We start from the raw sequence: 24,652 nt of genomic DNA on the forward strand, positions 1-24,652 counted from the left end.
GCTGAGGGGGCTTTTGGTTTAGAAATTCAGAGAGACCCTGCCTGAGCCAGGCTTCTGTTTGTGGGGGAATGAATACCATGTGGCTCTTGGCAGAGCTTCCAGCTCCCCACTCAGTATTGGCTTTGGCTTCCTGGTGACAGGGTAACCAGGCAGCTCCTCACCCACCCTTGTGCTCTGTTTCCTCCCTGCTTCTACCCAGGTGCACCTCCACCCTCAGAGACATGTCCTGCTACGGCCAGTGCCTGCCATGCCGGCCCTGTGGCCCCACTCCACTGGCCAACAGCTGCAATGAGCCCTGTGTCAGGCAGTGCCAGAGCTCCACCGTTGCCATCCAGCCCTCCCCCGTGGTGGTGACCCTGCCCGGACCCATCCTCAGCTCCTTCCCACAGAACACCGTTGTGGGCTCCTCCACCTCCGCTGCCGTTGGCAGCATCCTCAGCTGTGACGGAGTGCCCATCAACTCTGGGGGCTTTGACCTCTCCTGCATTACCAGCCGCTACTGTGGCAGAAGGTGCCCCCCCTGCTAAAGGTGTTAGGAAATCCCCAGGGACACACCTGGAGGAACTCAGAAAATGTTGCTGCGCAGAGGATGAACATTTTGGATGTTGTTTTCAGGATAGCTAAATTGTTTTCCCTTTCTTTACATTTTCTTTGTTTACTGTCTCTCCCCTCATGCACACCAGTGCCAACTGGGGAAGGCCCATCTATCTCGTCTTTCTCCATGGGACAGGCAGACAGACATCATGCAGGAACTTCTCTATGGCCAAGGACTGCAGATTCTCAGCTGCCCTCAGGGCTCGCTCTGCTGCTGACCTCCACTTGGAGTGACTTTGTTTCCCTCTTTTGACTCATTAAAGTTCTCCTGCATTCAAGCCTGGCCTCCATGTGGTCCTTCCCTCTGTGGACACTCCCCAAGCTGCCAAAGGAGAAGGGTGTTGCTCTGGGCGCAAGGGGGTGAGGGCACAAGGAGACCTTGCCTTGTTGTGTCTCTGTGCACAAATGCCCAGAAAGGCAGGAGGCTCTGAGGGCTCAGCAGCCCCATCAGCTCCTGAGCAAGAGCGTTCCTCTTGCTATGGCTGGAGCTGCACTGCCTTGGCAGGGGGTTGGCTTTGGGCTCTGAAAGGTGATTTGCTTTGCAGAATGGCAAGAGTGGTAAAGAAGGGAACAGCCCTTGGGATGACCCAGAGCTGCTACTCCATATTCTTCTGTCCTCCACCACTCAGTCTAGGGGCCATGGCCAGCACACATGGACGGGACTAGCAGGGAAAAGTCGCCCATGCTGCTGAATGTCTTGAGGCTGGAAATTGGAGCTACACCTGTGGGAGCTGAGGGTAGTCAGCACAGAAATGGGGACAGTGAAACAGTGTATTTCTGAGGGGGATCTGACTGCTCTGAGACAGAGTGTGCAGGAGAACATGAAGATCAGTGAGGACAAGGGTGCTGGGTGCACTTCCCAAGAGAGCTGTGGGTAAGTGCAGAGCTCTTGACTGCTTCAGTGGTCCCTCCAGAGAGTTTGTGCTCAGGAACTGGCTGCCATTGTGGGGAGAGAGGATTTCATTACATGTAAATCTCATCCCTTCTGATTGGTGGAAATGTGTCTCAGCAGACACTACACTCTCATATGTTATTTCCTATATGAACATCCAGATGCCTTGACAAAAGTGTACAAGTGGAAGAATGGAAATCCCCTGTGATGGTTTAGTTCCTGCCGGGGTCTGAGACCACGCGACCGCTGCCCCTCCCCCACAAAGGGAGTGAAATACAAAGCCCCGAGACTGAGACAAGGAAAGGTTTAATACAACAGAGCAACAGCAACACAACCAACAGCAACAATAACTGTGATAACAATGAACAGAGCAAAGTATATACCGATACAGCAAAGAGAGAACTGGCTGCGCCAATGCACGTGATCACCGATTCCTCCCGTGCTCGTGCCAGGATGTGAGGTCAGCAGGATATATGAATAACACGGCTAGAGCTTCCCCCCCACTGCTGGGGAAACTTAACCCTATTCTGGCTAAACCAGGACATCCCCCACACATGTCCTTCATCAAGAGGGAATTACAGCTCATGAAGCACAGCTCAGAACAACTGAAAGACAAAAGCTCTATAACAGGATTTCACTTGCATGTCTGAAATAATTTTTCCCTAGTCATGCTGCTAATCACCATCATCATCTTCTCGTATAGACCTCCTATGCTACCACACTAAACCTTGTTATAATCAGAAGGTACCTCAGGTCCTTTGCAATGATGATACCATCTGCAATTGTCCTTGTAGGAGAGGGAAGAATGGCATTTTTTCTGACAGATGAGTAAGAATTTTTGCCAAAGCACTGCCCAAGTGCTGCCACTGACTCCTGGCATGACCTCTGGTTTGCCGGCCCGACTAAAGAGCTCTTGGAAAGATAGGAAAAGGGCACAGGATCCATGCAGGCTTTACACTTCAAATTAAGGGCATTTGTGCCAGAGGTTGGGGTGTTTTACAGTGTTTTATACCATCAACAAAAACAGTGGTTGTTCTTTACAACATTCTTAAACCTGTGCTGTACACCTTGATTTACACCCCATGAAACAAGGACGTGAAAGCTGCTGGTATTTGTTCACTGCCAACACTTACCAGGCTGTGGTGTTTGACAGCTGAAATGATGACGAGATCTGTTTCCATTTGAAGAAAATGCTCTAAAAGACTGGCTGACCAAAATGGGGTAATCCATGTGTGGATGGGACATGCACAGTGTCCTGTGCCCTGGCAACGGGGCAACACATTGTGCTGTGCTGTGGGACTGACTGACAACTGGTGTGGGTTGCCCAGGGAGGTCACTGATCTTCCCTCCTTAGACATACACAGAAACCGCCTGGATACAGTCCTGTGCAACTGGCTTGAGGTGGCCCTGCTTGAGCAGGGGGTTTTGACCAGATGACATCCAGAGGTCCCTTCCAACCTCAGCTGTTCTGTGATCCTCTCATTCTGGGAGTTCAGCTGATGTAGAGCAGCTCAGGGTTCCCAGCATCTGAAGGCATGTAAGGTTATCTGTACTATCCTCACTTTCTTTCTATCTTTAGCCCGAATTAATGACATTTTAAGGAATGCTTGGAAGAGGCTGAGTTCCTCTCTTACTGGAACCAGCCACTCTCATTTCTGTTGCCCCAGCCTCAGTGTCTGCAGTCTGTAGAGAGTCTGGCTTGTCCCAGGGACACCACGCTCTGCTGCTGTGTGAATACACCACTGAGGCACCATTTCCTTTACAGAGCAGCGGCCTGTCCCTACTCTCATGTCTCCCTTTAGGAAATCAGTAAGAACAGCACAGATGTAAGAATTTTCTCACTTGTGATGTGGTGATTCTTTGTGGCTGCAGCAATATGGATGTTCTCTATTTTTTACGTTATCCCTGACACACAGACCCTGGACACGGAGAGGCTCTATGCCTGGAAAGGCCATGGCAGCTTCGTCTCTCAATTTTCTAGTAAAAAAACACAGTAATGAAGCCCAGTCAATCCCTTGATCTCACTAAAGCTGATGGGAATGGCCAGGAACCGACCCACTGCCTTAACTGTAGGGCCTGAAGGACTTGCCTAGAGTCATCCCGAGAGGCTGAGAACTGGCATAGGCTTCGTGGTTCTCAGTGGCGTCTGTGAATGTTCATGCTCACATACATGTTCTTCTCGCTGTGCTCATGTGTCCATTTGCACATACGTGTGCCTGTGTGTGCCTGGGGCAATGCACAGGCAAGCAGGAGTGTGCGCAAATATTGGCTGCGGGTGTGTTTGTGCACATCTGTTGATGAGGGCGTATGTGTTTTATCACATGCATGTGCCTTCATGCAGGTGAGCGTGGACGAGTGTGACATTGGTCTGCAGATATGTGTGTGGGCACAGGTGTGTGTGGGTATGTGCTTTTATGTGTGCACATCGCTGTACATGAGCGTGCAAGTATATCTGCACACCCATGGGTGCAGGAGGATGCATATATGTCAGCATGTGTGTTGAATATCTGTGTGTACATGTTGGTTTGTGGGGTGGCTGTGCTTGTGTCTGCTCATGGGCTCCTTTGGAAACCTGTGTGCACACACCTCTTTACAAGGGCACAGATATGACACATGTCTGTTTGTGTGCATGCCCGTGTGTGTGCGTACCTCGGTGTGGGTATAGGTGTGCATGTGTGTGCACCCATGAGGGTATGTCAAAGCTCTTGCTAAAATCCAGGCACAGCCCAGGCAGTGCCCCTCCCCTTCCCCACAGTGCCAGCCACCACCTCACAGAAAGCATTGATGTTGCTCAGGCATGATTTGGCCTCACTCAACTCATGTCAGCTGATCCCAAGCCCCTTCTTGAGCCTTTCATGAGTTTAGGAAAAGCTTCTGAGAGTGTTTCCTCCATCTCCATTCCAGGGACTGAGTAGAGAGTGTCCTGTCAGCTCCCTGAACACCTTTGGTTACTACCCAAGTGATCCTATGAACTTCTGATGTCCAGATGAGAGTAAGAGCTCCTTAGTTCTTTCTTCTTCTACTGTGGGTGGTGTCTCATTCCCAGAGAGTCTGCGAGAAGGTTGAGGAGACAATGATCCTGCCCTTGACCCATGGTGGCCTCTGAACTCCCCAACTAACATAAGCTCACAGCAGGGACGGCCTACCTGGTCACACCTCCATGGCTTGCTTCATCATGCGACAAGGAGTGAACCCACAGGCTGTCCCACCAGCACCTAGAAGCACTTCCATCCAATGGCTAAAGCCCATATCCATGTCCATTGTACTCAGGGACAGACAGAGAGCAGGGAAAAGGGTTTTGTGGGGTGAATGGGCTCAAGCTGGGCATGTTACTCTCATCAGTTGCATCTCCCGCTCTCACCAAGCACAGATCAGTCTTCCCTCAGCCACAGGGAACCCTTGCAAACAGGGCTGGGAGAAGATGACTCTGTCCAGTCCAAGACGTGTGTGGACAGTGTATATGTCTCTCTTGGGGTGCATTGAGTCTTCTTAATTAAGTCTGAAAGACTAGAGGTTTAGATTTCTGTGTGTGATTGCGCGTGTGTGTGCACGTGCACATGCTTGTGTGTCTGTGTGTGTTGTCTAAGCCAGCTGTTTGGTCTAGCTTGAGTCTCCCATACTGGGTTCCTCCAGCATGTGAGGTGAGTCCTCTCCTCATGCTGACATGTCTTGCTCCGGAAATGCTTGGGCCTCTCATCCTGTCACGCAAAAGATGCCTTCACTGGGGAATGTACCTGACATCAAGCAGGAAATGAAAAGACGATTCCGGAAGCCAAAACACAGCCCATAGCATTAGGTGGGATGTTTTGCATTCAGGATGAGCTTGTCAGATAATAACCACCTCTACAAGGGATGCCTCTGTCAGCCTGGGGCAGTAAAGGTTAAGGATAAAAGCCAGCACAGCTCCTCGTTCTCTCATCCACTTCTCCTGCCTCCTTCTCCCTGAGAACCAGGTGAGTCTGAGGCCCCTTCTCCTTCTCTGCTTTCTCGCAAAGGAGGTCTCACTTCAGTGAACCTGTCAGCTGTGACTGGCTTTGTTTTATACCAGATCTTGGGGCTGCTTGTCATGGGAGAGGGGGAGAGATTAAGCTTGGAGGGAGTCTGGGACAGTACTGTCTTGGATTCTGTTCTCAGGGGTAGATAGTAGCAACATAGGAGCTGCCGGCTCTTTTTGGACTCTGGCAGGAAGAGGTCAAGAAGCCCTCATACACCTCAGGACAGCCTCATACTGCAGTGACAAGGTGCTCATGATGCATCTCTGTGTTTTATTTCCTTCCTGACCTCTCTCACAGGTACAACTCAGATCCCAAGACATGTCCTGCTGTGACCAGTGCCAGCCCTGCGAGCCCTGCTGCCGGCCCTGCGGCCCCACCCCGCTGGCCAACAGCTGCAATGAGCCCTGTGTCAGGCAGTGCCAGAACTCCACCATCGTCATCCAGCCCTCCCCCGTGGTGGTGACCCTGCCTGGACCCATCCTCAGCTCCTTCCCACAGAACACCGTTGTGGGCTCCTCCACCTCCGCTGCCGTTGGCAGCATCCTCAGCTGTGACGGAGTGCCCATCAACTCTGGGGGCTTTGACCTCTCCTGCATTACCAACCGCTACTGCGGCAGAAGGTGCCCCCCCTGCTAAACCCACTGATGACAGCCCGGACATGGACCACCAGGAACTCAGAAGCTCATGCTGGACTGAGGACAGAGCTCCTGGCCAGTGATTTCAGAGAAGCTGAGCATCCTTCCAAGGGAGGGCAGCAGGGTCTCTCTAAAAACATGGCCAAAGTCTAACTTCTCTGCCTTCTCCTCCCTCCAATCTCTTTCTTGTCTTGTCTTTCTTCTGGGCTGTAAGAACCCCAGAGACAAGCTGGGGGATCTGTCGGCCCCTCTCCCTCCATAATGATGCATCCCTTCTGGGATCTCCACCATGGCCAAAGGGCACAGACATTTGGCAGCTGCTGGTGCTCTCCCTGCTCTGGCCATCTCCTTTCAAAGTGAACCAATTTCCCTCTTCAGAGTCATTAAAGCTTTCTGCATCCCAGCCTCTGCCTCCACATAATCCTTTTATTGGTGGACATTGTATCGAGTTGCTGAGGAAAAAAGGCATTGTCTTGATTGGTGGGTGATCGGGTTGGGGACCAAAGCAGATGTTTCGTTCATCATTCGGAGAGGAAGGGGAGGATGGGACACATGGCAGTGGGGACTGTTCAGGAACTGTCTCTTGGAGGTGAGGAAGTCATACCTGGCTCCTCCACAGCCAGTGGCCATAGGGCTCTGCCTTCTGGCATCTCTGCTCAGACACAGGCCCTTGGCCTCAGAGCATGACCTGCAGAAAGGGAACCTGACCACTGCTATCCCCTAGAGAGGAGCCCAATTCTGCTGGAGGCTCTGAGAGGTCAGTAGCTCACATGTTTGTGCAAAAGGGAGTTTTTCTAGCTTTAATGGGAGGAAAAGAAGCTCAGTCAAAAGATGTCTGCAAAAGATGCAGGAGTGGGATTGATGTGAGAAAAATCCTTTAAAACAGCCCCAGAACTAATCCTCCTCATATTCCCACATGTCCCCAGAATGAGGGGTTATGACCTGCACTCAAGGACAAGGATAGCAATGACAGGTCACCGCTACAACCTCCATCCCCCAAAGAGTTCACTGCACAGCCCAGCAGTTACACAGTTCAAAGGGCTAAGATGACCCTAAGGTTGATGAAGTCAGCCTGTCTGGCCCTCACACCAGAGCCCTCCTGTCACTCACACACCCCCAGCTCCCACCAGACAGGGCACCCCAAGGACAGCAGCCAGTGCCCAAACCCCCATGGTACATCTGTGCTGCCTGGCCTTCCCCCAGGCATGAGGCAGCTGACCCCAAGGCCAGGTGTTCTCCTGGCAGGCCCATGAAGTAGGGCATGAGAAGGGCTCCAAGGACTGGTAGAGTGCAGTGGGGAGAGCAGGTCCTCTGGATCTCAGCACATGACCATGCAACAACAGGAGATTCCAGAAGGTGGTTCAGACTATTATCCAAAATTGGAATCATCATGCAATTTCAGGAAGGAGCATTGCCCCATGACATGATATGTTTTCCATCTTACTTTGACCTCTGACCTCTGAGGGATACACCCTGGAGCAGATACTCTAAGAGACAGGCCTGCAGGAAAACCTGAAGAAGCAATGTGCAACAGGGAATAACAGGAAGGAAAGAGCAGCAGCAAGGAAATTTTGAACAAACAGCCACAACCTCCTGCATTGCCTGCCCCCTCACCAGAGCATTTGGATAGATGTACCATGTAATCCATGGCGAAAACAAGAGGACCTGAGACTCTGTCACCACCTTCTCCTTCATCTCAAACCACTGACACTGTCCCCTCCTGGAAGAAAATTTTGACCTGCAGATCCCTGGTTGCCCAGGGGAAGCAGAGATGCCAGGGGAGAGCTGAGGGCCCCTTCCCCCAAACTCAGAGATAAGACAGAGATAAGACAGGTGTAGAAAAGCACTCAGGTCATGTGAAATATCATTCTGCAATGAGTTACTTTGTGCTCCCATATTCCAACGTATTTATTGTTTGCTCTCCCAGATGTCCTGCCTTTCCTGCAAGACCCTGAACATTTTCTCACAGCTCTTTGGGAACATCCCAGCATGAGGACAGACCTGAATTCCACCACCAGGTGGGATCCAAATCTTATCATTCTTACCCCACTCAGGTGATAAGGGGACTTCTCATATCTCTTGCAGAACCTCACAGAGACATTTTTCTCCAGGTGCCTCACTCTCTTTGCCTCCTTCTCTTTCCCTCTGGCCCATCTCTCCTTTGGACACATAAGACACCCACTGTCTTCCACAAAAACGGAAATTTCTTTGACACCTCAAGCGGCCTCACTGTCAACATCCACTGTCATGGCCTACTGAGCTGACCCCACTCTCGTAATTAGGACATGTTGGTCTGCCACCATGGCGGATTTTTCCAGCTCATCCCACAGCTTCCCCACTCCAGGAACAGACAGACTGAGCATAATAAGAGATGTGTGCACAGAGGGACACACTAGAACCCAGAAATGCACATCCCAGAACTGCAGCCACCAGCAGTTTACTGTTGGGCAAACAACTCACAGGGACTCAGAGACACAGGGACTCCCCCAGCCAAGTGCTGTTGACTTCCCACAGCTGCAGGAGAGACATGAAAAGCAGGGGGAGACCTCAAGGGGTTGAACAGAGCATCTTGTCCAGTGCCTGGCTCATGGGTCTTTGTCACAAGTTGAGGCTTTCACTGATCCCCAGAAGCAGGGCTAGGAGGACATTTGCCTTCCTTGGGTTTCTTTTGGCAAGGAGGTAATCCCACAGGAGCAGTCATGTCTCCTACCAAGAGCCCCCTTCTCCAAGAGGGGTCACTGGTGGACACTGAGGGAAGAGCAAGATTTGGACAAGCAGCTGCAATACTTCTCCTGAATACTCAGTGCTGTGTCCAGCTCACTTTCAGCAGCTCAGGATTGTTCCCGAGTCTGCTGTGGCAATGCACCCTCGTGGCAAGGAAAGCCAACAGCATCCTGGCCTGCAGTAGGAAGAGCATCACCAGCAGGACAAGGGACCTGATCCTTCCTCTCTACTCAATGCTGGTGAGGCCACTTCTGGAGTGCTGGATCCAGTTCTGGGCTCCATAATGAACATCTCCTGCCATCCAGTGTCCAACCAGAGACAGGGGCTTGCACCCACCTCTCTCAGGGTTGGAGACAGGCCCCTTTGCAGCCCCTCAGGTGCTCCTTGTCCCTCCTCAGTAGTGTCTGAAGGGAGGTGGAACCAGGAACAGCTACAGGCACCTGGAAGCAGGAGTGTGACTCTCTGTGCCCACAGGGATTTTCTCTCCCTTCTCCCCACACCATGGATGAGGCCCTTCAAGGGAAATGTCTCTGGGAACAGCAGATGCTGTAAACATCCCAGCCAGAGTCAGAGACATGACCTCTCTGTGGCAGGAGGACATCCAGCACAACCCTTTGCTTCACAAAAATCTTATCCACATCCCTCTCGTTACAACTGATCAGCCTCTTTGTCTGGAGGTGACACTTCTGAGAAGAGTGAGAAGAGAGGATCATCTTATAAATTCAGGGGTGTTTCTGCCTACAGGGGGATTGGACTCCTTATGGGATGCAGTGGAAAAGAATTGGAGGACTGTGCAAGGGGTTGTGCATGGGTTGTTTAGGGGAAGAAGCAGAGAAACGGAAATGGAAGGATCAAGGCAGTTTGGCGTGGAGCAGGCATGGGAGGAGAGCTGGAAACAGGGACAAGAGGGGCTGATGCCATGTGACCATGGGGCTGATCCATGTGCTGGCCTGGCCATGCCTGTGGCTCTGCCTTGTTTGTCCCCCTGCCAGTAGTTCCCTGCAAACACAGTTACAAAGTGCAGCTGGGACAGGCACCACAGCTGATCCTTCACTCTGTGCCTTGGAACCCTCTGACCATGGACTTTGAAGAGCTGTGTTGGCTCCTTAAGCCTGTAATTGCTGAGTGATCTTACCTTCCTTATCTCAACTCATGAGGCTTTGGTAATATCTTCTCTCCCCTGCCCAGTTGAGGAGGGGCAGTGATAGAGCAGCTTGGTGGGGCACCTGGCACCCAGCCAAGTTTAACCCACCTCAGGTGCCCAGACCAGGCTTTTCCTGTGTCTCCTGGGCCTCAAATCAGAAAAATCTGAATCCTGTCAAACAGGCTCATGGTCTCAACACTGAGCCACTGAGGGGAGCGCCTGAAGGTGCCTGTGACCTCGACATCTGCTTCTCCTCTGGCTGTGGAGCTTGAACTCCTGACTCCGTGGGATGAATCTGTAACATGAGCAGAAACATTTTGAAAGATCCGTGACAGCCTGTAGCTGGAGGATGCAGTTTTTCATTGTATATTGGAGCTTTTACAAAGTAACGAAATGTGCAACCCCTTCTGGCTGTTCTTTCTCAAGGAAAGCTTTTCATTAGCAAGTCAGCCCTGGAGTGCCCGTGGGGCCGGGGCAGAGGAAAGCACCTGCTCGGGGTTCCCTTGGCTGTCCTCGGGGGGAAAGGCCGGAGCCCGAGGAGGGGCCCTGTATGTTCCGTGTGAGCCGAGGGCTGCCCGGCTGCCCGTGGGCAGGAGGAGCTCTGCTGCACCGGGTACTTCCTGGCTGCGTTGGTTTCTTAATTGCCCCGTTGCTAATTGGCTCCGTCGAACGTGCAGGGAGGCTGTTGGCGGTACTAACAGCCTTGGGGGAGCCCTTGGTGCATGTGCCCGGGAAGGGCAAAAGCTCTGGGACTCTGTCCCCTGGGCGAGGCATTTCTGAGGCAGAGCTGGCCGGCCGTTACAGACAGGCCCGAGGATGCCCCGTTAGGCAGCAGAGTCTGAGCCCGTCGGGAGGCAGCAAGAGAGCCTGGGGGAAAGCCCGCCCTGCCCTGCCTGCCTTGCCCAGCCCGTCTGCCTGTCCCTGGGCAGCGCTGCCCAAGCGCGGCTCTTTGGTGGCCTCGGGAGCACAGACCCGCAGCGGCCGTCAATGAGAAGAGGTGCTGAGGCCAGGCCTTGACTGCTGGGGGGGCCTGGTGGTGCCGGTGTTGGTGGCGGGGCCGGGCGGGCGGGGGAAGCGGCGCGGGACACGGTGGGCGGAGCGGCAGCGCCCCCTGGCGGGCCCGCCCGGGGCTGTCCCCCCGCCCCCGCCGGCCCCGCCCGGCCCCGCCCGCGGCGGTTCGTGCCCGGCCGCAGCCCCGGCTCCTCTCCCCGTGTCTCCCAGCGCGCAGTAATACACCGCCGCGTCCCCGCGCCGGGGCCGGGCGAGCCACAGGGCGCTGGACCGGCGGTCTGCCGCCACCGACAGCCGCCCCGGCGGGGCCTGCAGATCTTTGGAGCCCTGAAAAGAGCTCACGAGGAATGTGGGGGCTCGGCCCGGGAGCTGACGGTACCACTGGATGACGTCCCCGGTCTGGATGTTGGGGTGGGAGCAGTTGATGGTGACGCCGGTGCCCTCGTTGGTCTCTGCCGACGGCTCCTGCTGCACCTGGGCTCTGCCCGCAGCCACTGCCGAGGAGAAAAGAAGAATCCCTTTGCTTCAGCTGAACATGTGCAGCGGGAGAGGGGAGAAGGGGACACTTCACAGATGATGGGGGTGTGATCTGAGAACACAGGATGGAGAAACAATTCCTCTGAGAGTGGTTGTTTGGGGACAGGAATGTATGAGGGATGTTTGGAAGGACAGTCCGAGTGAGGAAGAGGAGAGTGGACTGAGGAAAAGAGATTGGCTGGGACGGATGGATGGATGGATGGATGGATGGATGGATGGATGGATGCAGAAGTGGAGTAACAGAATAGAGAAGCAAGCTGGGAGGGAACGACCTCGTTGGGGACAGAAGGGAGGATAGAGAAGAGAATAAGGTTCAAGAGGAGCAGGAGGGTCACAGGCGAGACCCGGCCCAGCCCCGGCCCCCGCAGCCCCTGTCCCAGCCGCCGCCGCCAGCCCCGCGCACCCAGGAGCACCGCGGCCAGCCCCGCCAGCCCTGCGCCCCGGCCCCGCCGCATCCCGCCGCTCCGCCGCCCGCGCCTCGCTGCCCCCCGCCAGCCCCGGCTCTCTGCTCCGGCCGCGGCGCCTCCTCTCCGCCGCCTCCGCTCCTCTCGGCCGCCGCCAGCTCCGCCCCGGGGCTGAGCCCTGCGCCGGCGCCGCTCGGGGGCTCGCCCGGGCTCAGAGTGCTCAGCGGCTCTGCACCGCCACCACTTGCGCTCCCGGCAATCCCACTCTCTCCCTCCTCCAGCAAGGGCTCCCCAGCAAGAAGAAGCCTGCCCAGCGCCAGCTGCAGCCTGGGGCAGCAGCAGGGCCTTGGCCCAGCACATGCAGCAGCTTCCCAGAGCTGTCCCCGAGCTCAGCGCCTGCAAACAGCAGCCACTCACCTCCTGCCCATGGCACGGAGGAGGCTGAGAGCCTCCCTTCAGCTGCCCCTCTGCAGGCCGAGCACAATGCCTCCGAGCTGCTCTCTAGCAGAGGGGATGGGAGGCCAAGGGTGACCTGGGCGTGCAGGGTTCAGGGAGGGCAGGGGACAGGGGGAATCACACATTCACACTGTAGCTGAGCAGGGACCTGCAGAGGTTGTTTGGACCAACTGTTGCTTGGAATAAATCCCACTAGATCAGTCTGCCCCAGGACGGAGATTGCAGAATTTCCCTGCGAAATCCATTCCAGTTCTAATTCTTTCTCTTTGCCTCTTGCTTAACTAGAAATCTCTCTCTTCCAGAAGCCTCGATTCATGTCAGAGGACCTCCACAGTCCAGTCCATCTTCTCTCTTTCCTTTGAACTCTTACTTCCTGGATCTGCTGGGAACAATTTGCTGACAGAGATCAATGTCTGCCTGTTGCCTGTGGTTGGGTGTCATCCCCAAACTTGCAGGAAGTTCTGACCTTTCAGTTGCTCATGGTGTGTTAATGAAACAATTGGTGTATTGATCCTACTGCTGATCCCTGACAACGACCAACAGTAAGTGACTGCTAGCTGAGATTTGCACCACTCATCAACAGCCATTGAGCCTGGTAGTCCAGCCAATATCCCACCCACATTATCATCCTGTCACTGAACACATCTCTTACAAATTTCATCATAAATGAAATATGAAAGGAGCTATCAAGGTCTTGCTAAACTGTAGGTACACACCTCCCCTGCCCTTTCCTTGTCCACAGTGCTTGGTACCTCCTGAGACACCAGCAAGGTTTCCCTCAGCTACACGAGAGCCTCAGCTCAGCAGCAGCTCCACGGAGAGGGGAATCAGCCCTGGCTGAGCTCTCCCAGCAGAGCTCCCTGGCACTGATCTCCCCGAGGTCACTCAAGGGAAGGGGGGAAGCCTTGGCTGCACTGTGTCCAAGCTGGGCCTGAGCCCAGGCAGACAAATATTCAGGAGGGCAGATGGGCTTAGAACATTTACCCACTGTACACAGCCCATGTCAGAAAGAGAGTCTCTTCTGGACAGCCCTGTGGGGCAGCAGCAGGCTTTGGGGGATGTGGTGTCAAACCTAATGCCCCTTCCCTTGTGGTCCTTGTGGGCTGAAGTCCAAGGCAGCCACGATGTCTTTGGCTTTCTTGTGAGAGTCACAGGGTCTGTCCTTCCCCTCACAGCACAGCGATATCAGGCTCTCTGTTCTGTTCATTCCTTATCTGTTTGCTCCAAGGTCTCAGGTCCTGCCTGATACAGCACCAGACCGATGATCTACAAATGTACATTTTGATGTGTCCCACCCCAGGCACCACCGACACTGCACGGGAAGCAGATGCACTCAGGGATGGCCAGCACATGGTCAGCAGGATTCCTCAGCCTTTCTCCTTGCCCAGAAAGCAATCCCCGTCCTTCTGAACTCTCTAGAGCTGGGGAGAGCAGCTGTGTCCTGGCCTGGAGAGGCAGGGAGGGGGCACTGCCAGCCGTGCTGAGGCACTCCCACTGCTGTTACACTGAATTAAACTAAGGAGCCAAGCTGGAGTGAAACCATCCTTGTAGTGGCCTGACATTGGCAGCAGCGGAGCGTAAGTTTGAAGGAACAAGAAAAGGAGGTCTCAGGATCCAGGGGCTGCACTTCAGAGCGTCTTCCCTGGACACATCTCTAGCAGGCTGGTGCCATCACCGTTCAGCTGCACTCAGGTTCCTTCTGACCCTGGCAACCTGCTGCTCTGTGGTGCTCATGGACAGAGCAGAGGAGAGTGTCCCTGCCATGAGCAGCACATTCCCTTGTGATGAAGGACACACAAGGTCACACATACACACATTGTGCACACCTGCATGGAATTATACACAAATCTTTGCTCCCATGTGCATCCACACAAACACATCTGCTTACAAGTAAAGACAAGGAAAGAACATACATGGGAACAAAAGGGACCATGGACTCTGCTGAGGATCCCGGGGGACTGGGCAGTGTTAGGCAGGATGGGGTCAAACCCCAGCAGCACAACACCTACACCTGGGGAGGCAACAACAAGTGACCACTGAGGTGAGCTGAGGAGGGAGGCAGGGAAGGAGAAGGACTGTGGCAGAACCTCATGCACAGGAGCCCACGTCATCCATCTGAGGATGGGTGCAGCTTTTTCCTGAGAACAACACTTCAAACAGCCCCACCAGAGTGACCCAGACTGACATCACTTGCCTGCTCTGAAAACATCCAACACTTGAGCTGAGTCTTCTGCCAGCACTGCTGCATTCCTGCCCTAGAAATCCTGGGGCCTTTCATCCCAGTGCTCAGAACAAGCCTTCACTGGGGAATGGGCATGGCACAAACCTGGAAATGAAAAGGAGCAGTGCAGGAAATGAAAGCACAGCCCATAGCATTAGCTGCGATGGTTTGCATTCAAGATGAGCTTGTCAGAAAATTGTTACCTCTGCAAAGGTGCCTCTGGTCCTGCGGCAGTGAAGGGCAGGTATAAAAGGCAGCCCAAGTCCCTGCTCTCTCATGCACTTCTCTTGGCTCCTTCTGCTTGGGAACCAGGTGAGTCTGAAGCCCCTTCTCGTCCTCTTCCAAAGGGAGATCTGCACTTGAGAGACATCCCAGCTAATATTGCTCTGTCCTGTCCTGGGGTTTGGATTTTCTTGTCATGACAGAGAGAAGTGGGGACATGGTGTGCTTTTAGAGGCTGGGGGCTGAGTAGAGTTTAAGTTTATGCATAAGGAGAGATCTTTGTTTAGCCAGGCTGTTCTTTGTGGGGGAATGAAAACCGTGTGGCTCTTGTCAAAACGTTCATTTCCCCACTAAGTATAGGCCTTATCTCCTCTATGACAGGGTAACCAGGCAGCTCCTCACCCACCCTTGTGCTCTGCTTCCTCCCTGTTTCTACCCAGGTGCACCTCCACCCTCAGAGACATGTCCTGCTATGACCAGTGCCTGCCATGCCGGCCCTGCGGACCGACCCCGCTGGCCAACAGCTGCAATGAGCCCTGTGTCAGGCAGTGCCAGAGCTCCACCGTTGCCATCCAGCCCTCTCCCGTGGTGGTGACCCTGCCCGGACCCATCCTCAGCTCCTTCCCACAGAACACCGTTGTGGGCTCCTCCACCTCCGCTGCCGTTGGCAGCATCCTCAGCTGTGACGGAGTGCCCATCAACTCTGGGGGCTTTGACCTCTCCTGCATTACCAGCCGCTACTGTGGCAGAAGGTGCCCACCCTGTTAAAGGTGCCGACAAACCCCAGGAAACAGCTTGAGGAACTCAGAACATGGTGCTGGGTAGAGGATTAATATTTTGGAGGTTGCTTTTGGGATAGCGGAATGGTTTTGCCTTTCTTTCCTTTTTCTTTGTTTACTACCTCTCCCCTCACGCACCCCAGCACCAACTGGGGAAGGCCCATCTATCTCGTCTTCCTCCCTGGGACAGGCAGACAGACATCATGCAGAAACTTCTCTATGGCCAAGGACTGCAGATTCTCAACTGCACCTGGGGTTCTCTGCACTGCTGACCTCCACTTGGAGTGAATTTATTTCCTTCTTTTGACTCATTAAATTTCTGCTGCATTCAAGCCTGGCCTCCATGTGGTCCTTCCCTGTGTGGACACGCCCCAAGCTGCCAAAGGAGAAGGGTGTTGCTCTGGGTGGAAGGGGGTGAGGGCACAAGGAGACCTTGCCTTGTTGTGTCTCTGTGCACAAATGCCCAGAAAGGCAGGAGGCTCTGAGGGCTCAGCAGCCCCATCAGCTCCTGAGCAAGAGCGTTCCTCTTGCTATGGCTGGAGCTGCACTGCCTTGGCAGGGGGTTGGCTTTGGGCTCTGAAAGGTGATTTGCTTTGCAGAATGGCAAGAGTGGTAAAGAAGGGAACAGCCCTTGGGATGGCCCAGAGCTGCTACTCCACCTTCCTCTGCCCTCCACCGCTCAATCTAGGGGCCATGGCCAGCACACATGGATGGGACTAGCAGGGAAAAGTCACCCATGCTGCTGAATGTCTTGAGGCTGGCTCATGAAACACAGCTCAGAACACCTGAAGGCCAAAAGCTCTATAGCAGCGTTTCACTTGCATGTCTGAAATTTTTTTCCCTAGTCATGCTGCTAATGACGAACATCATCATCCATATAGACCTCCTACACTACCACACTGAACCTTGTAACAAGGGGAAGGTCCTTGGCAATGATGATACTCTCTGAAATTTTCCTTCTGGATGAGGGAGGGATGGCATTGTTTCTGACAGATGAGTAAGACCCTTGGCCAAAGCACTGCCAAAGTGCTGCCACTGACTCCTGGCATGACCCCTGGTTTGCCGACCCAACTAAAGAGCTCTTGCAAAGGTAGGAAAAGGCCACAGGATCCATGCAGGCTTTACACTTCAAATTAAGGGCATTTGTGCCAGAGGTTGGGTTTTATTTATGGTGATTTAAACCATTGACTGACAGAGTAGGAGCTGTTCTTTACATCACACTTATTCCTGTGCTGTGCACCTTGATTTACACCCTAAGAAAAGTGGATGTGAAATTTGTTGGTATTTCTTCACTGCCAACGCTGGCCAGTTTCTACTGTTAGACAGCTGAAATGATGACGAGATCTGCTTCCATTTGAAGAAAATGCTCTGAAAGCCTGACTGACCAAAATGGGGTAATCCATGTGTGGATGAGACATACACAGTGTCGTGTACTCTAGAAAGGGGGCAACAAATTATACTGTGCTGTGGGAGTGACTGACAACTGCTGTGGGTTGCCCAGGGAGGTCAAAGGCCTTCCCATATCCAAAACTACCTGGACACGGTCCTGGGCAACTGGCTCTAGGTGGCCATGTTTGAGCAGGGGGCTTGGACCAGATGACATCCAGAGGTCCCTTCCAACCTCAGCTGTTCTGTGATTCTCTCATTCTGGGAGAGCAGCTGATGTAGAGCAGCTCAGGCTTTCCAGCACGTGAAGGGATGTAAGGTCACAGACATAATCCTGCTTTCCTTTCTTGTCTTAGCACTAATAATGGGCATTTTAAGGAACGCTTGGAAGAAGCTGAGTACCTCTCTTACTGGAACCAGACACTCTCATTTCTGTTGCCCCAGCCCCAGTGTCTGCAACCTGTAGAGAGTCTGGCTTGTCCCAGGGGACACCACGCTCTGCTGCTGTGTGAATACACCACTGAGGCACCATTTCCTTTACAGAGCAGGGGCCTGTCCCCCACCCCCACATCTCCCTTCAGGAGACCACTGAGCACAGCTGGGAGCATCTAAGGCTGTAAGAGTTGTCTCACTTGCAATGTGGGGATTCTTTGTGGCTGCAGCAATATGGTTCTCCAGTTTTTATGTTATCCCTGACACACAGACTTGGGACACAGAGAAGCTGAATGCCTGGAAAGGCCATGGCAGCTTCATCTCTCGCTTTTCTAGTGAGGAAACACCAGAATGAAGCACAGTCAAACCCTTGTTCTCATTAAAACTGATGGGAATGGCCAGGAACTGATTCATTGCCTTAAGTCTAGGGCCTGAAGGACTTGCCTAGGATTTGTCATCGCAAGAGGCTGAGAGCTGGCATTGAACTTCCTGGTTGTCAGTGCTGTGTGTGCATGGTCATGCTCACATACATGTTCTTCTGGCTGTGCTCACGTGTCCATTTGCACATACGTGTGCCTGTGTGTGCCTGGGGTAATGCACAGGCAAGCAGGAGTGTGCACAAATATTGGCTGCGGGTGTGTTTGTGCACGTCTGTTGATGAGGGTGTATGTGTTTTATCACATGCACGTGTCTTCATGTAGCTGAGCATGGATGGATGTGACATTGGTCTGCAGATATGTAAGTGTGTGGGCACATATATGTGTTGGTATGTGCTTTTTTGCCTGCGTGTCGCTGTACATCAGCGTACAGGTAAATTTGTTTGCACACCCCTGGGTTAAGGAGGATGCATATATGTCAGCATGTGTGTTGAATATCTGTGTGTACATGTTGGTTTGTGGGGAGGCTGTGCCTGTGTCTGCTCATGGACTCCTTTGGAAACCTGTGTGCACACACCTCTTTACAAGAGCACAGATATGACACATGTCTGTGTGTGTTCATGCCTCTGTGTGTGTGCGTACCTTGGTGTGGGTATAGGTGTGCATGTGTGTGCACCCATGAGGGTATGTCAAAGCTGTTGTTAAAATCCAGGTACAGCCAAGCCAGTGCCTCTCCCCTGCCCCACAGTCCCAGTCACCTCCTCACAGAAAGCAATGAGGTTGCTCAGGCATGATTTGGCCTCAGTCAATTCATGTGAGCTGCTTCCAAGCCCGTCTTGAGCCTTTCATGAGTTTAGGAACGGCTTCTGAGAGTATTTCCTGTATGTCCTTTTCAGGGACTGAGTAGAGACTCCCTGAACACATTTGGATACACCCCAAATGATCCCATGAACTTGTGTATGGCCAGATGAGAGTAAGAGCTCCTTAGTTCTTTCTTCTTCTACTGTGGGTGGTGTTCCGTTCCCTGAGAGTCTGTGGGAAGGTTCAGGGACATGGTGGGCCTGCGGAGAAGCCATATCAATAAAAACTGAAGGTAAACAGGCATCGAGTACATCAGCCTTTTCCTTGTTATTTGTCCAAGTCCTCTTCCTCACTGACCAATGAGCCCTCACCTATTCAGCCTTCCTTTTGCTGCCAATAGGCTCAGAGATATCTTGCCTGATTCCCTTCACCTCCTTTGTAAGTGTCTACTACAGTCGTTTTGGCTTTTCTTGACTCACCTCTTTGCACATTGCAGGGACCATCCTTGTGCTCTGAGGAGGTCAGTCCCCTCTCCTGGGACTCTCTGGGCTCCAGGGCAGTTTCCCATGGCAGCATACCAAGTCGGAAAGTCCCTGATGAGACTAAGCCGTGCTCTTCTGAATTCAGGGCAGTAATCCTCCTGTTTGTCTTGGTCAGTCCTTTGAGGATCCTGAGCTCCACAGTCTCCTGGTCACTGCAGGCAAGGCTGCCCATGAACTTTACATCATCCAACAGTTCTTCCTCTTTTGTGACTAGCAAGTCTAAGAGATCCTCTCCCTTAATCCATTCATGGATTGCCTGCATCAAAAATTTGTATTCCATACACACCAGACATGTCCTGTTTTGCTTGTGCCCAGCCATTTTCCTCCTGCAGTAGGTACTGACGTGGTACCAGATGAGCACCAGGGCTTGTGACTGTGAGGCTTTCACCAACTGCCTGACAAAGGTGTCATCTGCCTCCTCTTCTTGGGCAGGAAATGCATAGCCGCCACCTAAGTACACCACCACCTGCGTCACAGGGGAAGTGTGAGAGCCTCCCCTGGCATGCTGTTCCCCCGTGCATGCCTCTTCTACCCTTGTGACATCCCTGCTCTTCAGTCTGTGGGAGACCTCTCCCTCCATACCTACTTTAAACTCCTCCTTCACAGTTTAGCAGCAATTTGGAAAGACACTCTTGTCTCACCTTGCCGGGCACATTCCACCCCTGACCAGTAGTCTTCACTCGTCCAAGAAGGTCGTGTGGGGATAGAAGTCAGAGCTGTGCAGTGCTGCTGCAGCCTCCTGCTGCCATGCCCGCTGCCCAAATGAGCTCTTCCACATGAGGGAGAGGGAGTCTCTTCTGACTTCTGTGCCATGCTTTGGATCTCACTCTTAGTAAATATGCATCACACTCTTAGAAAATATAGGTAATTAAGGAGTTGTGAGTGAAATGGAACAAGATCCCTTCAGGGGATATGTCCTTCCAGCCCTGTGGGACCAACTCAGATTCCAGCACATCCTTGTTAAGGCTCTTTCAGCCCAGACTCACTCACCAGCATAATTCATAGACTCACAGAATCATAGAAGAGTTTGTGTTGGAAGGGACCTTGAAAGACCATCTAGTTCAAGCCTCCTGCCATGGGAAGGGACATCTCTCACTAGGTCAGGTTGCTCAGAGCCCCATCTAACCTGACCTTGGACACTTCCAATTATGGAGATTCCTCAACTTCTTGGGTAAATCTCTGCCAGTGTCTCAAAACCCTCATAGGAAAAATCTTCTTCCTTATGACCAATCTATATCTACCTTCTTTCAGTTTAAAGCCATTGCCTCTTTATTACTACAGGCCCTTTGAAAACATCTTTCTCTGTCTTTCTTATAAGCTCCCCTTTAAGAATTGAAAGACCTCAAGAAGGTCTCTCTAGACCCGTCTCCTCTCCAGGCTGAACAATCCCACCTCACTCAGCCTTTCCTCATAGGAGAGGTGTTCCATCCCTCTCACCATCTTCGTGGCCTCCTCTTTCCCTCAGTCAGTGAAGAGACGTCAGCTCACACACGGGACTTATCCCACCCCAAAGCAGATGTACACGGCAAATGGAATGAACCCTCTTTCTGGAGACACTGATCCTGCCCTTGACCCATGGTCACCTCTGAACTTCCCAGCTCGCATTAGCTCACAGCAGGGCTGACCTACCTGGTCACATCTCCATGGCTTGTTTCATCATGCGATCAGGAATGAACCCACAGGCTGTCCTACCAGCACCTAGAAGCACCTCCATCCCATGCCTAAAGCCCACATCCATGTCCACGGTACTCAGGGACAGACAGAGAGCAGGGAAAAGGATTTTTTGGGGTGAATGGGCTCAAGCTGGACACAATTCTCTCATCAATTGCATCTCCCGCTCTCAACAAGCACAGATCTGTCTTCCCGCAGTGTAAGAGTCGGTCAGAAGATCAGCATTGTCTCAACATTGTCATCAGGGACATGGACAGTGAGGTACCCGACAACGGCCTGTTTGGAGCGCAGCTGCCGACCCCTGGAACGGAATGTGGTGCAAAGGCTCCTGAATGCAGAACTGTGTGGCACAGCCAGTGCTGTGCTGTTCTCCTGAGTACTGAACCGTGTGGTGCAGGCAGTGCAGTGCTGTTCTTTGGTGCCTGAGCCGTGTAGTACAAAGAGTGTTGTGCTATTGTTCGGTACCTGGGTCTAGCTAGAGTGGTTAGTGATAATTGCATAGCCATTGTCAAAAAAGATGGATCGCGACTGTTGCCATAACACCGATGAAGAAATCATGAACCTCAGATGAACTTTGCTTCATTATAATACCAAAACACACCTCCTGGTTGAAGGTTACCCGCCTCCGAGACTGACCACACCTCGGACACTCCCCCCCGCGCACGCGCGATGGCCTTGCTCGAGAGGGGTGGAGATATGATAATTGAATTCTGAGAAGGGCGGAGACCCCTGAGGCAGAGGTGGAGCAAGGTGTGTTACTAAGCATAAAAGATGACTTCTGGACAACGAAAATTGGAAGCTTCCCCACCAAGGACCACGACGATCGACGACGCAGGATCAGCTGGACCCGGGACCGTTAGGACGTCATGAGATCAGCGGTGGTAGCTATAACCTCTCTCCCTCTTCTCTCTAAACTTGACTTTACTTTTCTCCTTTCTTTCACCCATCTCTAACTATCGCGTGCCTCTTCACAGGCAACCCAATAAAGTTTCACTGTTTGATTACTGCTATCCCCTTTGGTGTTGGACACCTTAATTTTGCACTTTCGAGATCGTAGCAAACGAACCATCACGAGTCCACTGAGTGGACCATGACACGTAGCCACAGGGAGCCCTTGGAAACAGGGCTGGGAGAATATGACTCTCTGAAGTCCAACACTTGAGTGGACAGTATATATGACTCTCTCTTTGGGAGTCTTGAGACTTCTCAATAAACTCTGAATTACTAGAGGTCTAGCTTTGTGTGTGTGTGCGTGTGTGTGTATGCATGTGTGTGTGCATGTTTGTATGTCATGCTCCGGAAATGCTTGGGCCTCTCATCCTGTCATGCAAAAGATGCCTTCACTGGGGAATGTACCTGACATCAAGCAGGAAATGAAAAGATGATTCCATAAGGCAAAACACAGCCCATAGCATTAGGTGGGATGTTTTGCATTCAAGATGAGCTTGTCAGATAATAACCACCTCTACAAGGGATGCCTCTGTCAGCCTGGGGCAGTAAAGGTCCAGGATAAAAGCCAGCCCAGCTCCTCACTCTCTCAGCCACTTCTCTTGTGTCCGTCTCCTTGAGAACCAGGTGAGTCCGAGGCCCCTTCTCCTTCTCTGCTTTCTCGCAAAGGAGGTCTCACTTCAGTGAACCTGTCAGCTGAGACTGGCTTTGTTCTATACCAGATCTTGGGGCTGCTTGTCATGTGAGAGGGGAGTGGGGAGAGTTAAGCTTGGAGGGAAGATGGAACAGTAGTGACGAGGCTTCTGTACTCAGGGGTAGACAGTAGCCACATAGCAGCTGGTGCTTCTTTTTGATCTGTCTCAGGATGAGTCCAAGAAACCCTCATTCATCTCTTCATAGACTCCAGATTTAGGCACTGCATGTTCTGTAGCTGCCTCATGGTGCAGTGACAAGCTGCTCCTCACACGTCCCCATGTTTTTCTTCCTCCCTGCCCTCTCTCCCAGGTGTTCCTCGGGCCTCAAGACATGTCCTGCTGTGACCAGTGCCAGCCCTGTGAGCCCTGCTGCCGGCCCTGCGGCCCCACCCCGCTGGCCAACAGCTGCAATGAGCCCTGTGTCAGGCAGTGCCAGAGCTCCACCGTTGCCATCCAGCCCTCCCCCGTGGTGGTGACCCTGCCCGGACCCATCCTCAGCTCCTTCCCACAGAACACCGTTGTGGGCTCCTCCACCTCCGCTGCCGTTGGCAGCATCCTCAGCTGTGACGGAGTGCCCATCAACTCTGGGGGCTTTGACCTCTCCTGCATTACCAGCCGCTACTGTGGCAGAAGGTGCCCCCCCTGCTAAAGCCACTGATGACAGCGCGGACGAGGACCACCAGGAACCCAGAAGCTCATGCTGGACTGAGGACAGAGCTCCTGGCCAGTGATTTCAGAGAGGCTGAGCATCCTCCCAAGGGAGGGCAGCGGGGTCTCTCTGAAAACATGGCCAAAGTCTAACTCCCCTGTCTTCTACTCCCTCCCATGACTTTCTTCTCTTCTCTTCTTCTGGGCTGTAAAATTCCAAAACCAAGCTGGGGGATCTGCTGGCCCCTCTCCCTCCATGATGATGGATCCCTTCTGGGATCTCCACCATGGCCAATGGGCACAGACATTTGGCAGCTGTTGGTGCTCTCTCTGCTCTGGCTGCCTCCTGTCAAAGTGAACTCATTTCCCTCTTCAGAGTCATTAAAGCTTTCTGCATCCCAGCCTCTGCCTCCACATAATCCTTTTATTGGTGGACATTGTATCGAGTTGCTGAGGAAAAAAGGCATTTTCTTGATTGGTGGGTGATCGAGTCAGGGACCAAGCAGATGTTTCAGCATTTGGAGAGGAAGGGAAGGATGGGACACATGGCAGTTGGGCACTCTCAGGCACTGTTTCTTGAAGCTGAGGAAGACATCCCTGGCTCCTCCACAGCCAGTGGCCATAGGGCTCTGCCTTCTGGCATCTCTGCTCAGACACAGGCCCTTGGCCTCAGAGCATGTCCTGCAGAAAGGACGCCTGACCACTGCTATCCCCTAGAGAGGAGCCCAATGCTCCTGGAGGCTCTGAGAGGTTAGTAGCTCAGAAGTTTGTGCAAAAGGGAGTTTTTCTTGCTTTAGTACTAGGAAAAGAAACTCAGTCAAAAGATACCAGCAAAGGATGCAGAAAAATCTTTTAAAACAGCCCCAGAACTTCTCCTCATCATCTTCCCACCTCTCCTGAGAATGAGGGGTGTGACCTGCACTCAAGGGCAAAGATAGCAATGACATGTCACCTCTACAGCGTCCATCCCCCAAAGAGATCACCCCACAGCCCAGCAGTTACACAGTTCAAAGGGCTAAGATGACCCTAAGGTTGATGTTGAATTCAGCCTGTCCAGCCCTCACACCACAGCCCTCCTGTCACTCACACACCCCTAGCTCCCACCAGACAGGGCACCCCAAGGACAGCAGCCAGTGCCCAAACCCCCATGATCCATCTGTGCTGCCTGAGCTTCCCCCAGGCATGAGGCAGCTGACCCCAAGGCCGGGTCTTCTCGTGGCAGGCCCATGAGGTAGGGCATGAGAAGGGCTCCAAGGACTGGCAGAGTGCACTGGGGACAGCAGGTCCTCTGGATCCCAGCACATGGTGATGCAGCAACAGGAGAATCTACAAGGTGGTTCAGACTATTATCCACTATTGTAATAATCATGCAATTCCAGGAAGGAGCGTTGCCCCACAACATCCTCTTTATATTTTCCATTGTACTTTGAATTCTGACCTCTGAGGGACACATCCCGGAGCAGGTACTCTAAGAGACAGGCCTGCAGGTAAACCTGAGGAAGCAATGCACAGCAGGGAATTACAGAAAGGAAAGTGCA

General features: G+C 52.9%; 3 protein-coding genes across 3 annotated transcripts; 2 read left to right on the forward strand and 1 right to left on the reverse strand.

The window, feature by feature from the left end:
* Positions 1-221: 221 nt before the first annotated feature.
* LOC141934060 (feather keratin Cos1-2-like) lies at positions 222-783 on the forward strand. The gene has a single exon (XM_074849286.1). It carries the CDS (start codon positions 222-224, stop codon positions 525-527), a length of 306 nt encoding a protein of 101 aa, XP_074705387.1. The 3' UTR covers positions 528-783.
* A 4,515-nt stretch (positions 784-5,298) lies between these two features.
* On the reverse strand, positions 5,299-11,987 carry LOC141934001 (uncharacterized). Its single transcript, XM_074849147.1, has 5 exons — positions 11,936-11,987; positions 11,205-11,489; positions 6,003-6,065; positions 5,492-5,664; positions 5,299-5,352 (listed from the first exon to the last, which is right to left on the reverse strand). The coding sequence occupies exons 1-5, from the start codon at positions 11,985-11,987 to the stop codon at positions 5,299-5,301; spliced, it is 627 nt and encodes a 208-aa protein (XP_074705248.1).
* A 3,310-nt stretch (positions 11,988-15,297) lies between these two features.
* Positions 15,298-15,603, forward strand: LOC141934319 (feather keratin Cos1-2). The gene has a single exon (XM_074849677.1). It carries the CDS (start codon positions 15,298-15,300, stop codon positions 15,601-15,603), a length of 306 nt encoding a protein of 101 aa, XP_074705778.1.
* The last annotated feature ends 9,049 nt before the right edge of the window (positions 15,604-24,652 follow it).

Source organism: Strix aluco, chromosome 24 (genome assembly GCF_031877795.1).
Source record: "Strix aluco isolate bStrAlu1 chromosome 24, bStrAlu1.hap1, whole genome shotgun sequence".
Classification (NCBI taxonomy): Eukaryota; Metazoa; Chordata; class Aves; order Strigiformes; family Strigidae; genus Strix; species Strix aluco.